The 19,266-nt window shown below is 34.8% G+C and overlaps 1 protein-coding gene across 1 annotated transcript in view; it reads left to right on the top strand.

The window, feature by feature from the left end:
* Smp_203810 (uncharacterized protein) overlaps positions 1-7,288 on the top strand; it is a gene marked incomplete at both ends in the record, with an annotated part of 25,726 nt that extends 18,438 nt beyond the window's left edge. Inside the window, one exon of the mRNA XM_018789746.1 lies at positions 7,180-7,288. Coding sequence (XP_018655158.1) covers positions 7,180-7,288 — 109 coding nt within the window. The remainder of the gene's footprint in view (positions 1-7,179) is intronic.
* Between the last annotated feature and the right edge of the window lie 11,978 nt (positions 7,289-19,266).

Raw genomic sequence — 19,266 nt, forward strand, 5'->3', positions numbered from 1 at the left:
CTATAAGACGCTGTAATACTTGATACACCTGAAAAAATTGCTTTCTTATCACAAACACCTATCAGGATTTCATGAAAGTCTTGAGAAATCTTTAAAGTGTCACAAAAGACTACAGAGGTTTGTTTTGCCTATCATTACTGAACCGATCGAGCGAAGAAAAAAGAGGTATTTATGAGTCACAGTGACTACAAGCAAAGAAAAAACAAGACGAATAGATATTTTCTCACATATTAACTGAATGAGCACACACACAACACTTTCAATTGATTCATTCCTTTTAACTTTCTTGGAAACAAAAAACAACTGATCACTATGCAGATTATCAGTTAGATGATTTAAGACAATCTGTACGATATTTTACGAAATCTCGTATATATAGTTTATATGGAAAATATATGTCTATAGGAGGCTAGAAAAGATTGCATTATAAATTGATTCGACAATAAATAACAAATGAGGTGACGTACTAATCAAGGGGTAAGGAAGAAAATAATTTATGGGTCAGATAATAGTTCAATTGACAGATATGAAGAAAAGCGACAAACACAAATGTCATAATAATAATAATAATAATCTGAGTAATAATCAAGAAAAATAATAATAATAATAATAATAATAATAATAACTGATTAGAGTTTAAATGTAAAATAGTAATTTAAAAAACAAAAACCGATAATAATCAGATAAAAGTACAAAAACAAAAAAACCAAAAAAAAACGTACCCAATGAGGGAATTAGGGCCAAGGAAGGGTAAGAGGTTGGACAAATCGTTTCTGCACGCAAAGTTCAGGCTTGAATTCATGGATTGCCAATGCCTCAGCAGTGCAAATTGTCTGACTTTTAGTCGGAGCGTGAATAGCATTGTCAGTAGAAAGCGTCATTTCATGTATTTTTGCGAGGGCTGTGATACTGCCCGGGTGTCCAGACCGAAGCAGGTGGTTTTCTTAGGGGACCACACCCGGAGCTTTCGACCTAAAGGTGTGATCCACAAGGCAGTGGAGCATCCTGAGGAGATACAGTCCCATGGTAGCCAGTGACCAACGATTGATTCATACGCCATTTGTTCCCTCAGGATACTGGAGCCCATGTGCACCACTGGTTTGGAATCAGGGTTTTCCGACTCCCCCATGTGGATTTTCCGTGTCCACTAATCCGGTTAAAGCGTCGGACATTCGTTTTTCGTCCTCTCAATTTCGTAAACAACAACCATGCCATGAGAAGACAGTGAGTAAAACTTTCCTGGAAGAGGCTATATACGCGTGGCCATGTGAGAGCACTTAGAGAGGGACATTATCTGTACAATGACTGAGTTTGTGTAGGTAACAGAAATCAAGGAAATCCGAAAACAATTTGTAGTAAGTAGTAGCCACATGGTATCCAGACCATAGGAATCAATACGAAAACAGTAGTGAACAGTGAAAAACAGTAGAGTTTGACAAGTGAATTTTATATCTTTAAGCATTATTAGTCATACTAAGATGTTAGGTGGGCACAAAGGGTGGACTTAATTCCACTTTAACGCTCTCCATTCTAGAAGGAGCAGAGATAAATGATAAATGACAACAAAGGAGTAAAGTTGGATATCAGTTTATTTAAATCCTGATATCTATAATCATGAAGCTCACCTGGAGCATAGTACGAATAAACTGATAGAAATAGGTTTAGTTACCAATAAATTTTACGAACTTTTATCGCCTCTTAAATTTTAGAAAATAATGGCACGCTTCGGATCATTTTGTTCTCATAAATCTTGAGAAACACTGCTGAGTTAGCAAATTATGTGGAAACAAAACGATAACGTTGAATAAAAGTATCATTTAAAGAAGGAGACTGATCATCTCAACACATGAATCTACTCCCAAATTGTCAAATGATAGAATTTACCTTTTCCCCGTCGCTAGAGCTGGGATACAGTAATACAAATAATTTATTCTCGATTATATATGATCATTATGGATAGTAGTTCAGTATGTAGGTTTGTTTGTGGTCAAAAAAATTTTAATACATGATAAATTCACGACCAGTTGAGGGGATACTGTTGAAAAATAATGGACTTCATTACAAATGGACAGCTTTGAGGTTATGAAAATCAGCATATTGTGGTTTCTTACGAAAGAATCAACTTCAAAACCCAAATGACTCACGAATCAAAAGACTTGGTAAAACTAGACAGTTAACTGGCGATAACTCAGTAGTAGATAGACCGAAAGTATTTACATAATCCATATCTAACTGAAATTCAGTAATTTGAAGTAAAATATATTCTATAAGCAAATGTATCTTGTGTTTTTATTTTGCATCAATTAATCACAAATGCCTATGAAGTACGATCAAACTAAAAACAGCTGATTAAATGAATGATTAATCATTTACCAGTTCAATATGTAAGTTTCTGTACAGTACAAGATGCTTCCAAGGATTATAAAATCGTCTTTTTCACTTTAAAATTCCCCTCAGTCCATAAAATATTATATAACTAATGACAACCATGTCCCCGAATGCCCTGGTACGGCCGAGAGTGGTGAGGGGCCACCGTCCCTCTCGAAATGCTCCCACACAGCCACGCGTATATAGCCTCTTCCAGGAAAGTTCTACTCAATGTCTTCTCATGGCATGGGTGTTGTTTACGAAATTGAGAGGACGAAAAACGAATGTCCGACGCTTTAACCGGATTAGTGGACACGGAAAATCCACATAGGGGAGTCGGAAAACCCTGATTCCAAACCAGTGGTGCACATGGGCTCCAGTATCCTGAGGGAACAAATGGCGTATGAATCAATCGTTGGTCACTGGCTACCATGGGACTGCATCTCCTCAGGATGCTCCACTGCCTTGTGGATCAGACCTTTAGGTCAAAGGCTTCGGGTGTGGCCGCCTACGAAAACTACCTGCTTCAGTTTGGGCACCCGGGCAGTATCACAGCCCTCACACAAATCAAATGAGATTTGTGTGACGCATATATATCTGGTGCCCCCTTGTACCAATATTTATGTTTAAATAATAATAATAATTGGGTTCACGACTAATTTTCATATTAATATTTATTAGAAAAAATTGAATACTATGTATACATTCCCTTTTTTATTTGATTTTCCTCATCCACTTATACTTTGAAAATATGAAAACTAGTCTATTCAGGGGAAAAAAATGTTTGAATATTTGAAGACATCAAACACTTCCTTTAGAATTTTCGTTGAATATGTTGAATACTCTACAGAAAGTCAAGTGAAAATTAAAAACGAAAAATAAGTCTATATTCTACAGGGAAAGTCACAAAGTATTTTTTCTGCTTTAAATAAATACATTTTTCTAGAAAATGCTTTAATGAATTTAGCCATTTTACCTGCAGAAAATCACAGAATACACTATTATACAAAGGGTGAAACAGATCAAAAAATATATAATTTGTAAAATACATATTAATTTGTTCAAAACAATAAGTTATATACACCAATTGCATAAGTTTCTTTCCTGATAATTACTTACTTAATCCTGTTACCACTCATCAAGGAGTATAGACCGCCCACCAGCATTCTCCATCGAAATCTGTCCTGGGTAATCCTTTCCAGTTGTTCCTAGTTGTTGTTCATCCTTTAGATGTCCGCTTCCAATTCTCTACACGGTGTGTCCTTTGAACTTCCTCTTCCCTATTTACTATCAGGATTCCAAGTTAGAGCTTGCTTCGTGATTCATTTCAATGATTTACTCAATGTATGTTCTATCCACTTCCAACGTCTTTGCCTAATTTCCTCTTCATTTGGAAGATGGTTTGTTTTCTCCCACAGTAGGTTGATGCAGATGGCATCCGGTCAACGAACATTGAGTGTCTTGCATAGACAATTGTTTATGAGTACTTGTACCTTTTTTATGATAATTGTAACAGTTCTCTAAGTTTCAGCTCCATAGAGTAAAACTGTCTTGGTGTTCGTATTGAAGATTGTGACTTTGATATTGGTTGACAGTCGTTTTGAGTTCTACATGTTCTTTAACTGTAGGAATGATGTATTTGCTTTGCCAACCCTTTCCTTTACGTCTGCATCGGATCCTCCTTGTTCATCTATGATGCTGCCCAGATGAGTGCGTGTAAGTCTCCACCTCTTCCAGAGTTTCTCCATTAATTGTGACTGGGTTGGTGTTCTCCGTGTTGTACTTAAGGATGTTGCTTTTTCCTTTGTGTTTGTTGAGGCCTATTGATGCAGAGACTTCTGCTACACTGGTTGTATTGGCCTGCATTTATTGGTGTGAATGAGACAGAAAGGCTAGGTCATCTGCAAAGTTCAAATCGTCTGGTTGCATCAAAGCTCTCCACTGTGTTCCGTGCTTTCTTGAAATTTGAAGGTCTTCAGAATCCAATTAACTATTAAATGAAGGGGAAAGGGTGAGAGCAAGCAGCCTTACCTGACACAAATCTTCAACTGAAATGCATCTGTCAGTTGTCCTTCATGCAAGTGTAGTCTTTGCAGTGTAGTCCGTCGTGTGAATTCCGGATGATGTTGACGATTTTCTCAACCACTCTTCCTGAGTAGAACGTGGAGCATATTTGCAGTTGGTGGTATATTGTCAGGTCCTGCTGCTTTCCCACTCCTGATTTGTCTGATGGCTATCCTGATTTCTCTGATCGTTGGTGAAGTAACAGTCATAGGAAGGTCTGTGTGCGCTGTTTCGACGTTTGGTCAATCCAATGGAGCTGGTCTTTTCAAGAGTTCCTCAAAGTGTTCTACCCATCTGTTTCTCTGTTCTTCAATCTCAGTGATTGGTTTACGTTCTTTGTCTTTGACTTGTCTCTCTGGTTTACCATATTTCCTTGCTAGTTTTTTCGTTGAGTCATATAGTCGTCTCATAACTCCTTCTGTTGCAGCTTTTTCCGCTGTCGTTGCTAGGTCAGGATGGCCAGTTCCCTTCCCGAGCACTTCTCTACGACCGACTGCAGCGTCTAGTAAAACCGACCTTTATTGTCTTCATTGTTACCATTGGTGGGTGCATAACATTGGATAATATTCGTTGTAATCCCATTCCTCCTTGTTTTGAAGGATGCTCTAATGACTCTGGATCTATGAGATTCCCATCCCATAAGTGCTTTTCGTGCTTATTTAGATAGCATCGGTACAACTTGTGTGTATGGAGCATTTCCTTTTCCGTGACCAGAGTACAGCAGTATCTCTTCCGAATTTAACCTTTTCTGTCCAGCTTTGATCCAATGAGTTCCACGTATTCCAGGGTGTATCTCCTCATTTACGCCGCTATTTGTTTAGTTCTTTCAAGTCTTCCACATTGTCTGAACATTCCATGTACCTATATTAACTGTTGCTCTGGTTGTCAGAAGGGGCATCGACCTCGTGACTTCGGAAGAATCTCAGCTTTCACTATGAGTCGCTATAGTTCTTCTGGATGAAAATCGTTTAACTCTCAGGACGGAACTTAAGTGATTTAATTTGTTTACGGTGGTTAGCGTTCTTTCAGCGAGGTTGTTTCCTACGGGATGAGTATGCCGACCCCATACGCAACCCTCCTCCTTTGTGTAGGCATGGGTCCAGCAGTAGCTCTAGAGGAGTTACAGGAGGAGTTCGTTTCCCAGATTTGCAGAATGACACCTTTCACACTTTACCTTAGTAATTATACCCTCTTTTTAATAAAAAATTACCTCCGAATATCTGAAAAATATTTCTGATATGAAATATATTTAGTGGACATCTACTACCTGTATTACTAGATCTAGTTTCAAAGAATAAAAGTAACCACGATATGAATAGAAATATTTTCCTGTTATTGGTATATTGGGTAAGGAAAGTAACAGTAATCCAGGACGCAGTCTGACTGGAAGGCTTCACATGACACTGCTCATTAGTAGGGTCAGCCTTGCTAGCTAACTTGGTACATCGGTGTTTATCGGATTTATCCATCACTGTATTGTTAACTAGGTCAACTGGGTTTCATTCTCGACGCTCACAAGACTAAAGTCTTGCGGACTACCCGACGTGTATGCTAACGTATGTGAATTGCATGAGTTTTGTCTTGTATGGTCTGTGTATGTAGATATATGCGAATGGTACGCGCATGGGTTAGCACAAGTAACATAGTCAAAAAATGTCTGCCCTATATCCAATAAAATCAGTGGCTTAATCTTTTAGGTTGAAGACGTGATAAAAAATAAATAATAGCAAATTCAAGGGAGAGGTGACCATTTACCTCTTATCAGTGTATATGCTTATTTGCATGTCATGAAGTGCGGGCCGAAAGACCTTGTACCAGCGATTTGCATGTAATGCATAAGTGACAGTCAGCTTTGGCAAATACGTTTCTAAGGGAGTGGTGAACATCTACTTTCCCAAGTGGGTGAATATTCCTCTATGTATGTTATGCGATGTATGGGTGGAAACGTTTGTCACCAGTATGCATGTAGGCTATACTTGCTCATGGTGCGACGTCCGTACGCCAAGATGACTTTCTACGAAATCACATGCACGCGGAGGGTTTGTGAGCCTTGAGTTATTACGACTATTTCCAGAAAAGTCAATCGGCTTCACCAACCTTAACACGGTTGGAACACCGCACAATAATAGTTAACGGGTTGAACGGAAGCTTAAACGTAATATATAAAAGTAGTAATCCAATTACTCAGTAGTTACACAACAAAAATATAAGTAATATTAATCATAACCTGAAAACCAGTTCCAACCTTTGCTATATTCCTCCCATTATAATGAAATAAATACGACCTCGTTACTTTAACCGATTTCGGAACGCATCACCCATCTTTAAACGCAGATTAAGACTACCTCACAAGTCTAAATCCAGATGTCTAAACCTATCAACGTAGATTGGACCTATGGTCAACAATTTCACGGACTGACACCACATCTTCACCTCCAGGTCCCTATTATAACATAAGACTCAACCGCCTCAGATAGTGAGGATTTACACCCTGTTAACCAATTAATAGTCACTATTTAGGATCCCTAACTACACCACTTTTTACTCACAATTTTTACGTCTATATCCGCATGGCCATATAAGAGGATCTTGATAAGGAGAACGGACCATCTCCACTTTCGGCACTATCAGCGCTTTTGGGGCAGTATACTGTCAACAAAAAATCTGTCAATCTAGTCCGGGTACTTGTTATTAAAGAGCTTCAATCCATTATAAAATATCGACTTTTAACATTTTCTTTCATTTCAGATTTTTCTTTGGTTGCTGCTTGATTCCATTCTGTCTGGATTCCACAAAAAGTGCTAGACATTTTTGTCCATCATGTAATCGTCAAGTTGGATATTACAGCCCTTTGTGAATTTTCGTTTACAAATCCTTTCCCTACTGTTTTTTTTAAATATCCTAAAATTGTTTGTTAAAATGTGGAAAAGATTTTTGACAATCATTCTTTTTTTAAAGTCACTACTACCATTATTGTTGCTTCTGTTTAATCTGTTGATCTATCCGACAATCAGTTATTTTGTTAAATTTTAAATGATACACGATTTAAAGATTTTTTTTATTTGCTTAATATTAACAATGAATCCTACACACAGGAATAAAACAAGATAATTTAAAAACAAAAAAAAATTGGCTTGTATGATCATTACGGGTGGATTCGTATAAACTTCCTAATTCATACTTCTTATCTCGAAATTTTCAATATTCTGCTTTTGCTTATTCGGTGGATTAATCTAACGGATTTTGTTTTATTATGTTCTGTGAATTAAGAAATTCAATAGATATGGTAATATAATTATTGTTCTGTTTTTACTTTCTCACAAGTTCTATTTATGGAATACAATTATTTAAAATAATGATAATGTTACTGTTCTTTAATCAAATCAAATATAAAATATGATAAAACGCATACGATAAATAAGTAATAAGTGGCTATGATATCCCGTATGTTATCAATCCATCGAAATACAGTTAGAATTCATACTGACTTATCTTAATACAATTGCTTAGCCTCGAAGCATGTGGTGTAACTCAATAAATCAAATAACATACCACCAAAATGGGATGTAGATATTGGTATGTATCAGTGCTTCTAGTTACTTAAATTATTAGTATATTTTAGAGTTTTATTGTTATATTTCAGGATCCTGCTTCTTCTCATGTTTACGTTGCTACAGAGGCTGCTACTACATGTATTTGTTGATGTGTATGGGATAGATGAGCTAGGTGATATGCGAAGTCCAAACCGTCTAACTGCATTCCAGCTGTCCACTGTATTCCGTACTTCCCGTGAGATACGGTGGTCTTCATAGATTAATTAATCGAGTGTATGAAATAAAAAGCGCAGTTATGCGAACAGTTTGGATTCACTCTATCTGATTACAACCTACATATCTTAGGGTTACTTTTTCGCATTAAAACCATGAACCAACCTGAGTTAGATCACCATCGAAAACTTGGAGGCATCGGGCACCCGTTTCGTCCTAATTTAGGATTTCTCAGCAGTTCACATCCACAACCCAGCATGTAGGAATCGAAGCTTAGACCTTTGGTCTCACGTGCGATCGCTTAACGTCTAGACCAATGATCTGGTATTTGACAGCGTTTATGTCTAACTTCAATCAATCCATGACATTACGTGACCATTTTCGATTGTCTTGGGTGGTTAGCTGCCTCACACCCGATACGGATTCGCTCCGTTGGTCACGACTTCTTACTAGGACTCTGGAAATTTCCTCTCGAATCTGGTCACTAGAGATAAGATGACCTTATACTAGGACGGAACGGCCATCCAGTGCCTTCAAGTTTTCAACGGTTGTCTAACTCGGACCGGTTTTTGGTTTACATGTAACTCAACAATCTTCACACCCCCATACTGGAGATTCTTTTCTCTAACTCTGTAGGTAGAGAAAGTACAATAAACGCCCACTTTTTGATCTGGATTTAAATGTAACTGGAAGAAAGGTTTTCATCCTTTAATTATGTGCGTGATAGGGTAGTATGAGTAAGTGTCTCTAATTTTACTAATGGCGATTTATTCAATTGCTGAAATCACTTAGAAAATCACTAAGCAAAGATATTTCTGATGTTATTTCATTCGTAAATATTTCTAGTTCACTCTGTATTGATGCTACAACTGTCAGCATTCCTGATAAGTAAACACTGATTAACTGCCATTAACATCCCAATAACTAGCCCAAATGTCAGACAGTCAATCATAAACAGACAATGTATAGGACCTGGCATGAGTGTCTCGGTGCAGGACTAGGACCAAGCAACTTCCCAGTCCTCCTTGGCTCTCAATAATTTTACTGTTAAAATCAGTTTTTTTTTGTTGGAAAATTTCGAATACACATGGAAATGCAAACAAAAAGTACAGAAATCACAATTACAAGACAACTAAAATAAACACAGTTTCATATCAACCCCATGTTAGATTGATCTATTGTGAAAATTTGTTGCCATATCGATTTACAAATGAGTCAGGTTGATTTGGAATATAAATTTAGATCTGTATTGATATCAAGTGATAATCAGAAAAAATTATAATATTATCTAAACCAAAGACAAAGTGTAAAAATTGATAATAGCTTTGTGTTTACCAAGACCTTCAAAATATCTGATTTTTAGATCTGCAAAATATTAACAAAGCCAATAACTGATTTGTTAGCTGACATTTCGTGTGCACAAACCATAGACTTTGTTGTAAGGTTTATATTCTTGTCTTGCAGACTGATATTCCAAGATTTCTTTGTTTTTAGATGAGCCATCAGTAATCAGCTGGTTGTCAGTGTTCAATCAATATTATAAATATTTGGTTTTTTAGGAAGTTCCTTTTTTTGGATAACTGGTAATAAGTCAAGTCTTTTAATGGAGCCTTAGTTACTAATATTTAGACTTTACTACACGTACTTTTGACCTCGTTCCGTTTTCTGAGCTACACTGTCGAATTATATAGATTTCATTGTCTTCCTGAATAATATCAACACATGCCTTAGATGAAAGCAAACCTTCTAAAATTATTCGGCAAACAAAATCACTTCGTTCTGAAGGCCTTGTTTGGGACTGATTGTCTCCTTAGGCTTGGAAATTTCTTGCAGTTGGTACAATTCAATTTTAAATGGCGTATTTTCATTATCTTTCTCTTGAAGATGCTTCAAGTCTGCAATATATATATATATATATATATATATATATATATATATATATATATATATATATTCTGAGAATAATAGTTACCGAGCTCATGCCAGTTTACAGGCATGATCAACTAGATAGTAACATTAAATCTAGGGGACAGATATGTGACATCGGATTGTTTGAAGTGTTCTAGTTCAAAACCTTATTTAGGTAGTACATTTTTCACACATCACAGCACTGAAGGGCATCAACCAGGACCTTTTAATTCTTTTTAAGTGGCCATGCTGTTGATTTATGAACAGTGCATTTAAGATCATTTTCTATGCCGTAACAGATTGATTATAACTATCTACAAGCAGAGAAAATAGAAGGAAAATAGAGAGCACGGAACAACAAAGCAATAATTACTACACTAGGTCAGTCAGGTCTACCATAATACATGTACCAGGTCATTTTATGATTTACTGTCCGTGTTAGATATTCAAATTAAAGTTACCATGGTCGGTACTAATGTAAATTAACAGCAAGTAGGGAGATTTTCTTAGTGGATTCAGTAATAAAAACGTCTAAATATTTGAAGTTCCCATCATCTCACTTATGGAATAAGGTATACTTATGGGTGTAAAAATATTTAAAGCATTTTCAGAGGTGAAGAAAGCATCAATGGAGTGAACGAAGGATGAGAGTTATTTTATTTCACGGACAGATGGTTACAAATTATTCCAGAGTCTGGAAAATTTACTGATAAAGTAATTCATATAGAGAGAAGATTTAGAATGTGCTTGTTTCACTAATGACAAAGAATTACGGATGCTGTAACTAGGAGTTTCTGCATACTGAATTGCTTCATTGGATATTAAAGGTAGTTTATTAGGTACTTTGAAAAAAAAGACTAGATGTGGTTTTAATGTCCTCCTCCTCCTTCTCCACATAGGGTCGAGTCGGAGTGCATTACATCTAGACATCTAATTTAAGGTACAGTCGATCTCAAGAATGTGAAGTGTAAATCGTCTCTGCACGGATTTCAACCTTGATTTACTCTTTATGGGAACACTACTAAGAATAAACGTGCAGTATTCTAGGAGAGGTCGGACACATACTTCATACATTAAAATACGTGACTCATTGTTATTGAGGTTGCATATTAGGCAACCTATAAGACGTTTTGACATGGAGGTCTTTTTGAAGACCTGCTCTGTAGAGGACAAATTGTAGGAGTACCTAAATCCTGAGTCTATTACTGTATGTAACCTAGATAACACCTTACCATTTATGATAAGATCTAAGTTGAGTGATATATTACTGAGGATCACTTATCCACATTTAGCCATGTTAATCTCCAACTTCCATTTTGAGCACCACTAGACTACCTTATTGAACTCCACACTGAAACAATTTTGCATATTGTTCAGCTCATGAGGAGAAAATGAACACTCTATTTGAAGACCATCTGCGTATAGAGGAAGCTTACCCAAGCAAAATCAAACTCAAATATCATTGATATAAGCTAAAAAGATGCTATCTTATAATACACCACTTTCGATCTGGGGCGCATTCAACAAGGAGGAGTTGAGTTTGACTATATGGTGTCGGTTCCTAAGAAAAGGATTAAACCAAGCAAGCAGAGGGTTATTGATCCCTTTAAGATGAGATTTTGTCCATAAGAAGCTGATGGTTTGTCATTTTGAAAGCTTTGAAAATGTCAAAGTATAGCAATAAGCCTAGATATCATTGGTTACATTGACATAAAACTAGATTAAAGGAGTCAAAGTGACATCTCATACAAGATCGATTTTAAGAAATCCATGTCGGGAATCATTGATGAATTTTACAGCAAGTAGTGGGAGAGTTCGTCACTTTTTCCGTAATCCGGGAGATAATTGGAGTAATATTTATGGACCGATAATTGTTCACGTCCGTCTTATCTCCAGATTTGTAACTTGGTATGATGTGGACAGCTTTGAAAGAGGACGTGGAATATCTGGACCGCGAAATTTGTACAGAAAGAATGAAATCCCGTCTACTCCATGACTTCTAGAAACTTTGAGGGTATTTATAGGCTGACCAATGTTTAGTTATGTTAAGGATATAGATTTTGTTGAGTTATCAGTCACATAAATGACTTTTGGAACAGCACCATTTAGAAATTCATTATTGTTTGAAAAAATACCACTAACAAGGTTTGCTATAGTTTTAAAGTCGTTTATAAAAGTGTTATTATGCAGGATGCATGGTATATCAACATGTTAAGTTGCTTCAACGCGTTAATTAAAGAGGAGAATAAAGTCACTTTACTTTTGATCTGTTATCAAGTGCTAAAAACTCCTCATTATTGGCTTTTAACCTGCTCTTCTCTTTGATTTGGTCAAACATTATTGTTATTCGTGCAACTGCTGTGAAATTGTTTAACTTAAAATAACGTTTCTAAAGGCTCCTTGATTTATTGCGATATTTAGCTGGTATGAATAGTTCGTTAGGTTTACTAATTCTGTACGTTTTAAGAAGTGTGCAAGAATCTAAACAAGAGTTAGCGATCAGATAGAATGTGTTAGTGGCATCCACAATACCATTACTTGAGAAGATATCCCAGTCAGAGAATCTTACCAGTGAGAGCAGGAGTTCCCAGTTAGCACGTCTATAATATCCACGTTGATGGTCTTTTTGTATTGGTTGGTTATAAGAAGGACAGATAGAGAGAGCATTAACTACTATTTTATTGCCCCTACTTTCAAATTCATTATATACTTGTATAGATAGTTGAAAAGTCTTGCTAATTGAACGCTATACTCGGATCCTAAGCTAGTCTCGCGAAGCCCAAGCTAAATCTACGCAGCGACTTGAACACGAGAGAAAAGGCACAAAGTATGCGAGAAGCACTTTACTCTAGGGGTTCATTTGTGTACAGAAAATAAAGGTTTTTTATAATATTTTAGAAGTCCTAGAGAGCTATTTGCTGCTTCAGATATGTTAATTTGTTGGATAATCAATATAATAAAAATAACTTATTGGACTATCGGGTTTATGTTTACTTGAACATCAGACGAGTCCTTTCAATTTTACAGACTTCGCATATTAATCCACCATAGTTATCATTTGTATTCATGTTACATAAAATTCTTTTTTTTTATTATTTGATGATTTAACTTGATTGGCCTTTGACTTTGGATTGCGTTCATTTTTCTTATTGATTCCATTTGATGAGTTGTCATTTCTAATTGCGTTCATGGTTTTCATTTGCACAGAACTTGCTTCCTGTAAATAGAGTTCTTGGAAATATGTTCTTTCTTGATTAACTTTCATCTGTTAGCTTGAAAGTTGTAGGGAATTGGTTTTGTAGCTAATTGAAAATGATGTACTACATAGGGTCGTTGATTTTTGTTGATAAAATTAACATTGACATTAACTTTTTGACTTCAATGTATAGATATGGACTTTCTACTTCACAGAAAACTTTATCTTCATCTTCAATACTGTTACACATAGACCAGATAATCTTATTGATTATTGAAATGTTTCACCTCAAGTAACAATATTGATCTGTTTATACTATTCTCTTACATAATCTCCAACCTCCTTGTATTAATAATGATATTTAAAACTTAATTACTTTAAAAGGAATAATTTGTAATAAAAGAGAAAATAATCACATTATAAGTTAGTGCTTCATGATTACTTTGATCGAATTGTAATAGAAATATGTAAGTGAAAATTAATCTGATATCTTTTTTATGTTGTATCGTTAAGGTTTGATCAATTCTCTGGATGAATTTATCATCGTTAACTCCAGAAGAATATGTAACATATCTATAATGAATGAGTATTTAGTTAGTGAGTTATTTCTGATATTACAAAATATCTTATTCTCTAACAACCTTTACAGTTAGCATTAAATAATATCGACGAAGTTATGCAATTTAAACATATTTTCCCTGTTTAAAACTTATTGTCATCCTTATTATGTGGATGTAGTAATTCTTCTGTGATCACATGAACTTGTCACATTCTTTGTTGGTAACCTCACTAGTCAATAACGCAAAACATCTTGCTTGAATATTTATTATACATTTTCTGAAAAGCTATATAGTCGAGTTTTTAGTGGTTTGTTTTGGTTGGGATTCAGAGGCTTAGTTTCGTGACTAGGTTATCTATTCTACCAAATGAGTCAAAAGGTCGGTCGACAGTTCTTCACTACAGTATTTTATAAGATATCAGGTCTTGTTTGATTTAATCAGTAGCTAAAGTGAGTGGTCTTGTGATCAGAGGCGAGCAGTCTTCAAGGTAGAAAACAAAACAAAGTTATCATTACTTAAAGTCCAGTAAGATCATTTAAATACAAAACTCAGTTTGGTATTTAACTGAGTTGAATAAGTCCTAAAATTTCGTAAATCACTAGTTCCACTATAGCAACTAGGTATTAATAAAGTCACACGATCATTTGCGATATAGATTCTACGACATAATAAAAATAATATTTTAAAAATATTATACTTAACCGCACTTTTCAAGATATGATCAAGTCTTTATGTAATTTTTGTCCAAAAATAACAGTAAACTAAAATGTCGAAAGATTTGGTAATCAATATCACACGAAATAGTCTAACCAAATAGTTTATACTACAATACTAATCGAAGGTTACCTAGTGATAGAGTATCAGAGAAAAACAAAATGTATCAGTAAAACTCAGAATAACAAATTCTGAAAAGCGAAACAAATATAAGTCAATATAAGTAAACCTAAACATTTTATTTTATTATTTCACATCCATAACGCAATATGTTATGAATTAACAATTGCGATGGATTCTAAGAGAATAATCAGATTATTGAAATACTAAAGCGGTCATTTTACTCACAAAACTGAGCCATAAAATCCAATTGATTATACATCATACAATAAAACCACTGATCATCTGATTGAGTTATATGTTTTATAGAAATAAAACTTCCGCCTAAATGCAAAATATTTAACCAAGATTATTATAAGATGAGTCAGTTATCGGAGAAAATATATTTACTCATGGCTTAGAATGTGGGTTACAAACAACAACTGAGGCTTTACATTTGGTGATTATGAAAATGTTTGAGTATATATTCGTCTAAAATGTGTAGAATCTATCATTCAACTCTCAAAAAGCCAAAAGGAACTGGTACTGTGGTGTGATCTACTTATATCCATATAAGTATATGGTGTTGGTGAGACATAGAATGTATTTTGGCAGAAGACCGATGAGGAAAGAACTGAAACAAAGCGCAATCGGTAGGAAAATGCACGAACAATGGAATTAGAGAAGAAGCAGTGAAGATCGAGACTATTGGTTGTTAATTTGCAAATTGACTGTCCATTGTATGGTTTTCAAAATTTACTGAGATAGTCTGTAACTTCTGCTCAAATACATTCGATTGTCCCCAGTCGTGTTCTGTTAACTACAGTACTACTGATAAAATTATTACATTTTTAGAGTTTGTCTGTGGTGAACAGTATAAAAAAATCCTAATTGTGACGAGATAGAATGAATCTTGGGATGTGTTGTACTAAGTTATGACTAGACGATCGACACTGTATAGATTTCGTCATTCAGTAGTATCTGCGATTATTCGTATCGCTTCTAACTCACTTAAGTACTTTGATTTCTGTTCCTAGTATCAACTTGATATATATATAAGGAGAGAGAGAGAAAATCAGTTTAATTTTATTATTCACCAGTGATTTCTATGAATTTTAGGTAGGTATGTGTTTTTTTATATCTTATGAATTAGCGATCAACGCAAGTTTATTTCATAAGTTTATTATAGTTTGTGTTATATTTACATACTTGAATGGTTAATTATTGATAAAAATGAAATAAATTTTGTATACAAAAACGTACTATGTTTTATAATAGTACCTTTTTTATTCATATATTTTGTACCTTGTTTAAGTTAGATCTACTGAATTTTTTCCTGTGTAGTTTTCCATCGTTCAATTTAATTAAGATTATTCTTTTTTTATTAAAATGATTATATTGGTTACAGGGAACTTTTATGGGATGTAATACATCTTTGATATTGTTCTCTTCAATAGAACGCTAAGTGAAGCATTAGACCAATCAGAAACCGGTCAAATGACAAGTTCAGCTGATTGACCAAAAAATAGCTTTCATACATATTAGTGTTAATTTATAAACGGTTACTGGGTATAGGTTAAAAATCACCCTCTATGTAAAATTACCTCACTTTAGTTTACACGACCATAAAGTGTTGAAGTGACGTGGGACATTCTGTATTTGGATAGTACGAAGTGGTCTGCTAGATTGTTTGCTCCCTTGATTTTCTAATACACGTGCATTTGTAACTGCTGGATAATTGTTAAAATGCTCTTATTGATGGATTACTTCAATTATTGTTTGTTGCTTTGCTTTCTGTAGCTGAATAAAACTTATGAATTGTTTTAGTGTTTCTTACCTATGGCTAATAATAAAACTATTGCATCAACTAGTTCCAATACTGATTCTGAGGACTTGAACGCTGTTTTTTTGACAGCGATTGATCGATCAAAGGTTCTTCAGTTAGACAGAATTTAAAAGTGGCTGTAAGAACTTTCGATAAGTAAGTAAATTATACGTCTTCTGGTTTCATTTAATCTGAAATCCGCTTAACTGAATGCTATGCGTCTGACTGAAGCCGAAAATCACTCATGTTCGACTCCACATCAATTATAGAGCAGTTACTTCACGGCCTGAGAACTTCCAGTGGTTATGTATGTTTACTATGGCTACAGACAGTAAAAATACAATGATTATCTGAGACTATATGTCATCTGTCAATTTCTTCATTACTCTGAGCATTAGATCAACGGTGAAGTCGCGTTTAATATCTCAAATTAATAATAAATTAGAGTGTCAGAAGTGATGTGGTTCAAGTTTGACCAGCTACAACACTTGAAGACAAATTTCCACACAAAAACTAGATCCCAGGTGTTATCCATCAAGAGATCATCTCTCTGATAATAGTGTCATCCCACCATTTAGTCCAGTAATTTTCCATAGAAAGAGTTTCAATGGGCCCTTTGACTGTAAAAAATAACGTCCTAATGACTAATTTAACGTAGGTGATTGTTCATAGCAATTTAAAAAAATACAACGATAACACATAAAGCCCACGGAAACACCAGGAGGTGACTTCAAACGCATGCCTAATTTCTAATATTTTGTTTCTGTGTATTTTACAGACCAAACTCTTTTACTTGACCCTCAGCAAATTGAAATAATATGGTGTCAATACAATTTGTTGATGGCAATTTCAGGTACTCAGTAAATTGCCCTTAATCTAGATTTCATGATCGTTGGCAATTATCAGCATAATTATCTGGAACCTTGAAGGAACCTGTTTTTACATCACGAAATTAAAACTTTATCATCCACTGAAACATATTCTGAAATAAAAGACTGTTTTAATCAGATGCTTAACTTCTTATTGAATTTCTGATTTTTAATTAGTCAGTCAGTCAGTCAGTTACAACGTAGAACTTCGTACGTACGTACATCAGTTCGAGTTGCCATACCACATTAGCACAGAGATGAAGTTGTCGATTCAAATCCCATAGTGGTAGAGATAGTAAGAGTATAAGGATTATGTGAAAGATTAGGGTTTGAAGATATTATTGAAGGAGTATAATACGGTGAAATAAATTTGGAAAGAGAAAAAGGATACGGACATAAAGAATTCAGAAGATTAGAATTTGGTAGAATACAAAGAGTGGATGCACCTTCGCCATTGCAAACGATTTTGAGCCATGTCATTGATTTTTAATTAGACAACACTAAGAATCAACCATCTGTAATATTTCAGTACATTATCGCTCTTCCATCAAATAAAACAGAATCGAAATCCGGAAATTTTCTGCCTTCCGAATTCACTGTTATCCGTTTACCATATTAGTCAGTTTGCAATATAACTTAATGAGCATCTTATATCGTTAACAAATGTACTCGCTCACTCCTGGCTTGGTAGACTACGTAGTTTCATTTTGTTGAAATCATGAACCGATATAAGTTAGGTCACCATTGAAAACCCGTTTCGTTCTAGTTTAGGACTTCTCAGCAGTTCACATCCACAACCTGGAATGTAGGAATCGAAGTTTAGACCTTTGGTCTCACGTGCGATCGCCTAACGTCTAGACCAATGAGTTGGTATTTGACAGTGTTTATATATATATATATAAAATTATTCAAACCATTTAAACTCTATATATATATTTGAAAACGTGGGTAGCAGTTTTACGTGATTCGTTTTGTTAATACTCTCTTTTATTGATCGTTAGAACTTCTTAAAATTATTGATTGAGTTGATTTAAGTCAGAAATCAACTACAGACGGGTGACTTGACTTTGAACTGTATTTCATACGTAAGGGTTATGGATACAGTTTAGGTCCTCAAAAAAAGAATTATTCTCTGGACTTGTTTTAAGAAAATATAATAAAGTGATTAATATGAGTGATTATCACATATTATTCCTAAGTATTTTGTTTTTTTCTTAAAAATTATTTTCATGGTTTTACCTATTCCTCTGTTTTTCGAAATAAATCGCTTTAGCAATAATGAATCATACTTCTTTCAATCAATAGATCTTGGTTCACAGTTTGGGACATAAATACTCGTTAGTTTACATTTTGATCAGAAATGTTGCAGTGACCAATTACACACACACACACTGACTAGTGGGAATGAATGAGATTTTAGCAAAAATCTAATACTCAATGAATCCAATGATATTTCAAGATTACTCTTTTATTGAACTAACAATGTATCACTCTGAATATATTCGTTGACTGAGTTACTAATTAAATCGAGTCACCATGGTTTTTACAGACGGAATTTATTTTTTGTACTAATTATTATTCAGTAGATTTTAGTATGATTTATTTTCCATTTATGAATACTTTTGATGATTATAATTACATGGAGTTTTAAAATTTAGTAGTCATTTAAAACAAAGAAATATTGAAAATCTGTATAGATTTAGTTGAATAATCTTCAAGTGATTGAATCTGGAACCTAAGATCTTTACGACAATCTCAACGGGACAATTAGTTTCTTCAAATATCAAATTGATTGTGCGAAATCTGTGAAGTAAAGGTCAGTGGGTTAAAATTAGTAGTTTGAACTTTTAACCTCATGCTGATTTGCAAAATAACATCAGCAAGATCGATTCCAATC

The sequence above is a fragment of the Schistosoma mansoni genome, chromosome W (genome assembly GCF_000237925.1).
Source record: "Schistosoma mansoni strain Puerto Rico chromosome W, complete genome".
Classification (NCBI taxonomy): domain Eukaryota; kingdom Metazoa; phylum Platyhelminthes; class Trematoda; order Strigeidida; family Schistosomatidae; genus Schistosoma; species Schistosoma mansoni.